This window comes from Eschrichtius robustus, chromosome 11 (assembly GCF_028021215.1).
Source record: "Eschrichtius robustus isolate mEscRob2 chromosome 11, mEscRob2.pri, whole genome shotgun sequence".
NCBI lineage: Eukaryota > Metazoa > Chordata > Mammalia > Artiodactyla > Eschrichtiidae > Eschrichtius > Eschrichtius robustus.
The window spans coordinates 15,381,659-15,391,744 of record NC_090834.1 but is presented as its reverse complement, the minus strand read 5'-3'; the positions used below and the strand labels follow the sequence as shown (position 1 = coordinate 15,391,744).

Genomic DNA, 10,086 nt, shown 5'->3' with positions numbered 1-10,086 from the left:
TATTTAAAAAATCTTATATTGAAGAAGTTCTAACAAAACTCAGAAGATGTTTTTTTTTTACTTTACATTTTTGTTTTTAAAGTATTTGTTTATTTATTTATTTATGGCTGTGTTGGGTCTTCGTTTCTGTGTTCACAAAGAATGTGAACAGGTATTTGATAGAAATTCAAATGGTCACTAAATATATGAAAAAAGTTCAACTTCATTAATAGTGAAAGAGGGACTTCCCTGGTGGTCCAGTGGCTAAGACTCCGCACTCCCAGTTCAGGGGGCCCAGGTTCTATCCCTGGTCGGGGAACTAGATCCCATATGCTGCAACTAAAAGATCCCGCATGGCGCAACTAAGACCTGGCACAGCCAAATAAATAAGTAAATCAATATTTTAAAAAAGTCATTAATAGTGAAAGAACACAATTAAAACAATATTTAGATAACATCATCAGAATTTTTTTGGCCTCTCACATTGGTAATATTTGGTGTTGGTGAAGGTGTTGGTTGGACTGTAAATTATTCCATTTTTAGAGAGAAATTTGGCAATGTCTACTAAAATGTAAAACATGTAAACTCTGAGCAGTGTCACTTCTAGGATCCTATCCAACAAAAATCCAACAGTATTTCAGCATTGTGTACAACATCAAAACTTTGGAAGCAAAAAAAAAATGATTACCAATAGGGACATGAGACATTCAATCAATTGAATCTTATGTAACCATTATAAAGAATGGAGTAACTTCTTATGAACTCACCTTGGAAGATGTTTATGACATGTTCAATGAAAAAAGCACAGGGATTTGCATTTCTAAGTTTGCATTTCTAAGTACAAGTCTATAGGGAAACCTGATAAAATGCAAATTGCTTATCTGTGTGGGGTAACCTCATTAATCCCATAGTAACCCTTATTTTATTAGCTCTTCCCATTAGAGAGCAAGGGACCTAAGGAACAAAAGGTAAGAATTTTGATGGCAATTAATGTCAACCAGATTGATTGCAAGTTTTCAGACAGGGGGACAAAATCTGCAAATGGTTTTTTGAACCCTGATTTTGTGCAAGGTCTGTGGTGGATGAACTGGTGAGCTCTCAGTGTCCTTCCCAGTCTGCTCCCTTGGTTCCTCTGTGAGACTTTTAAGGTGTGTGGAGAGGAAGGGGGAGCAATGATTTGTCATCTGCAGGCAGAAAAAAGGAAGTACAGGCAGAACTGCCACAGAAAAGACTTGACGTTAAACACGAGGAATACCTTCTGGATATCTGCTTTGGGATCCATGGGAACAGCAGTCTGAGTTCCTCATCCTGGGACCAGGCCCCTAGTGGTGCTGGAACTAGTTTCAGGACTTAGCAGGAGCCAGATGCATCTCCACCATGGAGCCTGCCAGGAGCTGCTCCAGGTGCTCCATCCTCCTCGCCAAACGACTAACTTTCTTCACTTTTCTGCTCCCCAGTTTTCCCATTAATTTAATGGCCAGGGCTGTCTTTGCCGCTCTTGACTTCTCCTGGAGGTTGAGGACATGTAAGAGAAAGGAAGATTTGCCCTCGTGCAAACAAAACTAAAGCCTTTTAAATTATATTAGTAGTAACCCTTCTGCCAGGCAGCGTTTGTGGAGGGGCTACACACCGTCATTTTTTCCTCCTTAAATAGACTATTGGAAAGAGTTATGACAGGGCTTCCCTGGTGGCGCAGTGGTTAAGAATCCGCCTGCCAATGCAGGAAACACGGGTTTGAGCCTTCGTTCGGGAAGATCCCACATGCCGCAGAGCAACTAACCTCGTGCGCCACAACTACTGAACCTACGCTCTAGAGCCTGCGAGCCACAGCTACTGAAGCCTGTGTGCCACAACAGGAGAAGCCACCGCAATGAGAAGCCCACGCACCGCAACAAAGAGTAGCCCCCCCGCCCCGCTCTCAGCAACTAGAGAAAACCCGCGTGCAGCAGCGAAGAACCAATGCAGCCCCAAATTAAATAAATGAATAAATAAATAAATTTAAAAAAGAAATAGTTATGACAGAGATTATTATACCCTTCTTGCCTGAGCCCTGCCCTCCGGTAAAAAAGATGGACAGTGGTCTCTTAACTCTTGAGCGGGTACTAACTGATTTAGTCATAGCAAATGGGAGTCTTTTGTTTATTAAAGCCTCGGTGGGTTGATTATTGAGGATCAGTGTATTATTCACCTGATGTTAATCACGCTACTAAAAATGATGACCAAAAGATTGCCTTAGGTAAGTCACGTTACTGTCGATACTCTGAATGATCCTTTCCTGCCCGGGAAGAAATTCCCCCCATAGCTAAATTCTGACTCTCTTTTAACCCCTTGTGGAGCCCCATCAACTATATTGGACTACCTCTCCCATCATGCAACGGGAAACGTGCAGCTCGCCTCCGTGATCCGACGGGACCTTTAACCAATCCGATGACAGGGCTCTCATTCGGCGACCTTTTGACTCTGGGTAGAGGCGGGGCTCTCAGTTGCTAGGTTCGTACCCTTTCCGGAAGTGGTTATTGGCCGCTGCAGGGCAATACCTCGGCGTCCCTGGAAGCTGGGAGCTCGGGTGGTGTTGGGGAAGCTGCGCAGAGCCGGGAGCTGGCGCCCAGGGCCTCCCGGGGTGGGGGACAGGTGAGAACCCCCTGGAAGGAGGGTTGGGTGGCTGGGAAGGGAGGGAAGCGGGAAAGTCGAGGCACACTCGTGTGCCACCGAGCGGGATGTGCATGTGTGGGCGGGAACTGAAGGAAGAAGTGAAGATGGAGCGGCCGGATCAGTGCGCCTCTATCCAAAATCTGAGTGGCGGAAGGGCCTGGGCTGGAGTGCTGGCGGGGCAGTGAGAGCGGGCACTGGGCCACGAGTGTGAGCTGGCAGGGGCGCTCGTTTATTTGTCCTGTTCGAATTTAGTGGGTAAGGCCGGCCTTCTGAACCCTGCTTGAACATTTGTCTTGTGGGGAAGCTTGCCCCCATGTCCGAATCGGGGCTGGCCCAACCTTTTGCTGTCTTTTGGCCAGCTGGGGAAATTAGTAAGTTTTTTGTTTTCGTCTTTTCCTTTCCTTGCATTGATTCAAAAATCTACCTTCTCCGTGTGGAACCGCGCTCCTCACTTGCCTTCCACGACTCCTCTCTCTCTGGGGTTTCCTAACCCAGCCCCCTTCATCAGCCTTTGCAAGCCCTTCCTTTCTGTTCACTACACTCCATCTCTGGGCGATTTCACCCAGAGTTTCAGTTACTATCTATTTAACGGTTACTCCCCAAACTGTGGCTCCCGCCAGACCTCTTTTCTTGAGCTCCGACTTGCTTACTGATCATCCCAACTGAATGTCGCCCCATCCTTCCTGGTCCCCCAGATCTGTTCCTCCTTTGTAGTGCCTGTCTCAGTGAAGGACTTCACCCATTCACTCAGTCAGCCATGTCTGCACTTGGAATTCATTGAATTCATTCATCTATTATAATATATGCAGCAAACATTTGTTGGCCATTCCCTATATCTAGGCAGTATGCTAGGTGGGGCTATCGGGCAAGGCACAGAAGTGAACTGATAATCACAATATACTGCCTTAAGTGCTCTGATTGTCCTCCTGCCTCTCCCTTACTTGCTGCAGACATCAAGTACTGTTCTTTTGCCTCGTAATACACCTGGAATCTGGCCCTTCCTTTCCATTCTCACAACCACTGACTTAGTTCATAATTTCTTGCATTTTTTTTTTTTTTTTTTTTTGGCCACCATGGGTATCTTAGTTCCCCAACCAGGGATCGAACCAGTGCCCACTTCATTGGAAGCACAGAGTCTTAACCACTAGGCTGCCAGGGAAGTCCCTACTTCATAATTTCTTGCTTGTGTTTTCAGGATGCCTTTCTAAGTGGTCCCTCTGCGTCTTTTCTTGCCCTCCTCCAATTAGTTCTTACACAGCTGTCAGAATCGTCTTTCTAAACTACAGATCTGATCAGGCCAGTCTCCTTTGTGAAATCTTATGATGGTTCCTCATCATGTCAGGATACAGCCTCAGTCCTCCCAAGCCTTTTATTATGTGCTCCTTGCCTTCCATTGTAGATCTCTCTCTTGCCATTGTCCCTTGTGCGCTGGTCACGTCAGAGTGGTTAAGAGCTCAAGGCTTTGGAGTCAGATAGATGTGGGTGCATGCGTGTTCTGCTGTGCCATTTACTAGCTGTGAAACCTTGGGCAAGTTTAAAAGACTTTTTGAAAACTTGCTGAGCCTCAGTTTTCTCTTTTGAAAAATGGGGATAATAATTTCTACTTAGCAGAGAGGATGTGGTGTGATGATGTATATATAGCATTAGTACAGTTCTTGGAACATAGGAAGTGTTCAGTGAATATAAGCTTTTGTTGTCATCATTAATTCTCTGCACCTACCGTATACTCTCTTCTGCCTCTTTGCCTTTGTGTAAGCTGTGTCTTCTGCCTTAAATAACCTTACTCCCTTATCCTGGTGAGCTCCTGCTTATCCTTCAAGAACCATCTCCATGGTCCTCTACTCTGCAGTGCTTTTCCTGATCTTCCAAAGTAGGGTTAATTGCACTTGCCTTTGTGTCCTGTCGTATTTTCTGATACTTCCCTTAATACACTTAACACACTATATAATCATGTATTTACATATTTGGCTTCACAACTAGGTTGAGCTGGCGTGTTATCAGGTTTGTGGCCATGACAGCACAGTGCCTGACCCATGGTAGGTGTTCAATAAATGGTTATTGGATGTCTGAATGGTCTTAACTTGCATTCCCTGGTACTAGCTTTGTCCTCTAGAACAATGTAGACTAAGCCCTTTAAATAAGTGAATGGTAATAATAACAACTAACATTTATTGAGGTCTTACTGTGTTTGGAGTATTTTACACGTATTGAGTCATTTAATCCTCACAACCCTTTTAGATAGACATTGTTATTATCCCCATTTTATAGACGAGGAAACTGAGGCAACTTGCCCAGCGGGTAAGTGGCAGAGCTGGGATTCAAAGCCTAGAATGTTCCCAAACCTGTGCTCATTACCACTGCATAATCAACTCTAATGTCTTCCACGTTCTCCTCAATGCCTTCTCCAGTAAATCTTTTCTTTTCCGGTGGTGAACTTTCTTTATAATTGTTCAAGCAGGGTGGAAGAAATAAATATGCAGGGAACCCTAAGTATGCATATATGTGTGTATGCTCTGTGAGTACGCAGGTGTGCAAAACTTTTTGGCTATGCCTGTCAAATTAGACCACATTCACAGGAAGGTAACCATAATGTCGAGAGACTGGGAACCAGTGGCATGTATTGAAGGGAAGGGAGCTGGGGAAACCTGGCTTGGAGTAGTGGTGCCTTGGGTGCCCTTCGTGGGTCCAGAGAGTGGAATAGGTCAAATGGGAGGAAGTTTCTTAGACATAGATTTTTGGCTTACTAAGAGAAAGACCTTTTCATAGTTAAGGATGATCTAACTGTGGAATTGGCAGTAACATCAGTAATATTGCTAAATTTATTTAACATGTTTTGTGTACCAGGGACTGTGCTAGGCACTGTACAGGTATATATTATCTCATTTCATCTTCAAACAACCTTTTGATGTAGATTATCATGATTATTTGAATTACGCACATGAGGTTATTGAGGCTTAGAGAAGTGAAGTACCTTGCCTAAGTTCATACAGCTGGTAAATGAGAAAGATGGGATTTAATTCAGGTGTTTCTGGCCCCCAAACTGGTGCTTCAGCCACTATGCTGTCTGGCACTTAAAGCATAGAGAGGAAAAGTTTGGCAAGGGAAGGGCAGTTGGACCAGAGCTCTTATGGGCTTTTTTTTTGCTCTTGAGATTCTTTGATTGTATATTAGTGGTTTAGAGCAGTGACCAAGCTCCTACGTTTACTTAGCTTATTTTAGGCTTGGTTGGTAAATGCAGAAGGAGGCAGAGGCATGACCCTCAGAAGCCTGTGGCTTAACAGGAGAGGTGGAACACATTCCCATAAAAAAGGTAATACTGAGAAAAATATGCCTATGAACAGAGGAAAACTGTGTCCTTTGTGCCGAGGTAGTTATAAGTAGACAGGAGAGGCCGAGGTTGGCCAGGGAGGGCCTCCTGGAGAAGGTGTATGAGCCTTTCCTTTTTTGCTAGATTCTGGGATTGGCAGGAGATGGATGAGGACAGTTGGGTGATCCTTCCCCACAACTCCGTGGCTCACAGTGAGGGTCAGGCCTGGTGGCAAGCACATCTCGTCAGGTTTCATCTCATCTATCGGTAAGTGCTGCATGGAGTACCACGTTGACGGTTCTGAAACCATGTCTAGGGTGCCAGGATTGACAGTGATGTGCCTCACGGTCTCACGCTTAGAGGGAAATGTTAGGACATGTGCCGTGTGTTTCCTGAAACTGATCTCAGGGCTGCTTTCTTAGATGTCTCATCTTACCCCCTCTCACCCGGGTTATCGTCACCTCTCATCTAGATTGGCTCGTGGTTTCCTACCCTAATCTCTCTGCAGCCACTCTGATTTTCTTCTTTTCCAATCTGGCCTCCATTCCTGTCTGCATTTCCAGTGGCTGCCTGAGTAATCTCTTCAAAATATGTATCTGGAAAAACCCTTTCCTGATTTCCAGCTCTCTTATTATAAAAGCCAAGCTCTCCACATGGCCCGGCTTCCACCCACCTGCCCAGCATCATCTCCGACTATGCTTCTTCTTGCTTAGTGTTCTTTCCTGTTGAAGGGCCTTTGCACGTGCTGCTGCTTTTGTTAGAACACCTTTTCCTCCTCTTTTTGTCTGGTGAATACCTCCTCGTTCTTCACTGCTCAGCACAGTCTTCATCTAAGTCAGGCTCTTTTCCTTCAGAGCTCTTACCTCACTTAAAATTATACACTTATCTGTGACTGATTGGTTTGTCTCCCTCCCTCACTAGACTAGCTCCTGGGGAGTAGCAGCTGAATCTGTTTTTAATCACCATTCCATCTCTAGCGCCCAACAGCAAATAAATACTTCTCCAATGAGTAAATGATCTCTAGTAGCCATTGAACAAATGTGGTTTCTCTTCCACCACCTTCCTTATTCCTGCAATTCCTGCCCTTTTGGCCCTGTCCTTGCCTATATCTTTCCTGAAGCCAGGCAAGGCAAGGAAAGAAGGTAGACTATAGCCCACCCGTATTTTAATTTTTTTCTGGCAGAAGATTTGTTTGACATTTGAATAATCCAGGAATTTAGATTTTCCACATTCTTCCTGACCTTTAAATAGTTAAACATAGACGGTTTTGTAAATAGCTAATTAGGCATTTTGCCGTGAGGACAGAGATTTTACCTGCCCCCTGCTTTCTGGAGATGGGATGTATCTAGGGATAGGTAACATTTTTCAAATGCAGAATTTCTCGAATTCTCTGAGCTAGTTGGTACAATGCCTTGTATAGATCACTGCCTGTTGAATTGAATAACGTACAGCCTGATGTTCAGGCCACTGCGATTCCTACCTCCCCAGAGATCCTTTCCGTTTTTTTTTCCCTCTTCTCCCTAACTCAGAGGATTAAAGATTCCACGGGCTCCTTAAACCTCCAGGCTGTGGGCCACATCTCCTGCGCTGGTTCTTGGTCCTTTTCTGCTCTGCTTTTTCCGCGTCTGGCCCTACTCATCTCTGACTGTGTGTGTGGAGGCTCAAGCATTACGTCCGCAGGTGTTATAGGTTCTTAGGGGAGGGAGAAGATTCCCACTTAGGCTTAAGTACTGCAGGAAGAATGCTTCTTTAGCCTTTCTTCCCGAGGCACAAAGTTGCTGCTTGGAGGTGTTGTGGTGGGAATGAGAGGGGGCAGAGCCTGGCTCCCTTGGGTCCAGTGACTGACAAAGGGAACCATCTTTTGTGAGCCCTAAGGCAAGACACCTCCCCTGCCCATTTGTCAGCTGCCAGGGTGCAGAGAGGGCCACGGGAATGGTCCCTCAGAGATCCTTTGTATTTATCAGGGGCCCCTCTCCAGGGATCTTGGAACAGATTCAGAGTCACCAGATCTGGCTGTTTTCTGAGCACTCATTACAGGCTGCATCCCAACCTTCTTTTTGACGACGAGGTCTTTTTTTTTGCCGTGCCCCAAGGCATATGGGATCTTAGTTCCCGGACCAGGGATCGAACCCGTGCCCCCTGTATTGGAAGTGTGGAGTCTTAACCACTGGACCGCCAGGGAAGTCCCGATGATGAGGTCTTTCTGCTCACTTCCTCTGCTGTGAGGGCTGTGACATGCTTGCTGCCCCAGGTGGAACTGTGACAGTGTCTGAAGAGGTGGCTACAGAAGAGGTCAGGACCTGCTCCTCCAGGCTCCCTTTGGTCACACCGGTGTGGCCGCCACCGCCCCGGTTAGGGAGGCATTCTGAAGGGCTGTCCGTGGCAGCCACTTTACAGGGTGACTTGTCCCTGTGTCATCGGGCTTCAGCGTGGGAGCTGCTGTAGGGGAGGGGTGCTGTGACCTGGGGTCCTGAGGTCGTTGCAGGAGTAGGGATGCAAAGGAAGGAGCAATTCTAGAACCGCGCCAGCTTGTCAGTCGAAGAAGGTGGCACCGCCCCGTCCCTGGAGCTAGGAATCTTGGATTCAGGTTGGATTCCTTTCCAGTCTTCCGCCCCCCGCCTCCGCCCCCCCCCCCCCCCCGCCCCATCCTGGTCCTATTAAACCTAACATCACAGCATCCCTTGTGTCTGTCCCTTCTTCTCCATTCCCACCGCTTCTGCCCTAGTTTAAGCCCTCATCATCTTTCCCCGGGACTGCAGCCTCCTCAGTGGTTTTCCTGATGCCAGTCTCTCATTTCTCCAATCCGGCCAGGCCACTCCTGCCAAAGTTCTCATCCTAAAAAAAGGCCACTCTGTGTCACTTTCTTCCACCAAAGCCCGCAGTGGCTCCTCTCTGCTGCCGGGCAGAGTTGAGGCCCTTCAGCATCATCCGCCGAGATCACCATGACCAGACCCAGGCCTGGCTTCCACCCCGGCGCCTGCCATGCACGCTGGCATCGGCTCCCCAGAACACCTTGCCTGACATGCTGTTCCCTCTGCCTGGGATTCCTCTCTCCGCTGTCAGAACTCTTGTCAGCCTTCGGTACCCAGCTCCTTGACAAAGCCTTCCTTCATCCCCGCAGTGGGTGTATGTCACTTCTGTGTTAGTACTCCCAGAGCAGGATGTGTTTTTTCCCTTCCGCCTTCTACTACTGTTGAAGCTGTGTACGCTGCCTTGCTAGACTGTAAGCTCCCTGAGGGCATTGTTCAAGGTAAACAGGGACATGCAAACAGGGCTATGTGTTGGGACAGCGTAACTGCACCTGGGGTACATTGGTGTATGGCGGTGTGTGTGCTGCTAGTTATTTTGGTGTCTCACTAGGGTTTTCCAGCAGGGGTCCTAGACTGTTAGTTCTTACTCCTATTTGGGGGGTAGTGTATGAAGTCAAACCCTTGAGACATCTGGGTTTCCAGATCGTTTATGGTCCACAGAGTATTCAGCAGGGCTTTGGGGGGAGATGTGTCTAAGAACTTTCCAGGGTGCAGAGGCTATAAGGCCTGAGTTCTGAGCCGTTGGTCCCACCCTTCACTCTCCCTGGCTCAGTTGGCCTGCAGGGGCTGGTCTGGCCCAGGTGCTCCATGACCCAGCTCCAACTTTTCCCCTTCTAAGCTGGGGCACTGATTTTCTCTTTGGGTGGGTGGGTCTCTGGGATCTAGGCGTTCGAGCCCAAACCAATCATGGCCGGAAGACCCATCCGCATAGGAGACCAGCTGGTTCTGGAGGAAGATTATGATGAGACCTACATCCCCAGTGAGCAAGGTAAGAGGCCTGGGTGTATTGTAATAGTTCTTTGAGGGCAGTTTTTATGATTTATTTTTGTTCTTCTCATGCAAAGTATGGTACATGCACAGGGCTGCTCAGTGTATTTGGGTTAGATCAGGGGTTGGCAAACTATAGCCCATGGGCCTAACTTGGCCTGTTGCTTGCTTTTGTAGCTAAAGTTTTATTAGATAACAGCCATGCTTATTTATGTCTTGTTTATGGCTTCTTTCATGCTATAGGGGCAGTAGTATTGAGTAGTTGTGACAGAGACCATACAACCCACAAAACCTAAAATATTTACTGTCTGGCCCTTTATAGAAAAAGTTTGGTGACCTTGGGTCAGATCA

The 10,086-nt window shown here is 46.9% G+C and overlaps 1 protein-coding gene across 15 annotated transcripts in view; it reads left to right on the top strand.

The window, feature by feature from the left end:
- Nucleotides 1-2,496: 2,496 nt before the first annotated feature.
- The window catches only part of CEP164 (centrosomal protein 164), a 71,956-nt gene continuing 64,366 nt past the window's right edge, over nucleotides 2,497-10,086 (top strand). For 13 of the 15 annotated variants that reach the window (XR_011075358.1, XM_068554655.1, XM_068554647.1 and 10 more), the window contains exons 1-3: nucleotides 2,497-2,610; nucleotides 6,083-6,205; nucleotides 9,634-9,736. Coding sequence is in view for 13 of the 15 variants with exons in the window: in XM_068554655.1 (XP_068410756.1) it covers nucleotides 9,655-9,736 (82 nt within the window). In the remaining 2 variants the exon portion in view is untranslated. Of the gene's footprint in view, nucleotides 2,611-6,082; nucleotides 6,206-9,633; nucleotides 9,737-10,086 lie in introns of those variants that run through there. The other 2 variants (XM_068554643.1, XM_068554649.1) reach the window with 2 other exon arrangements.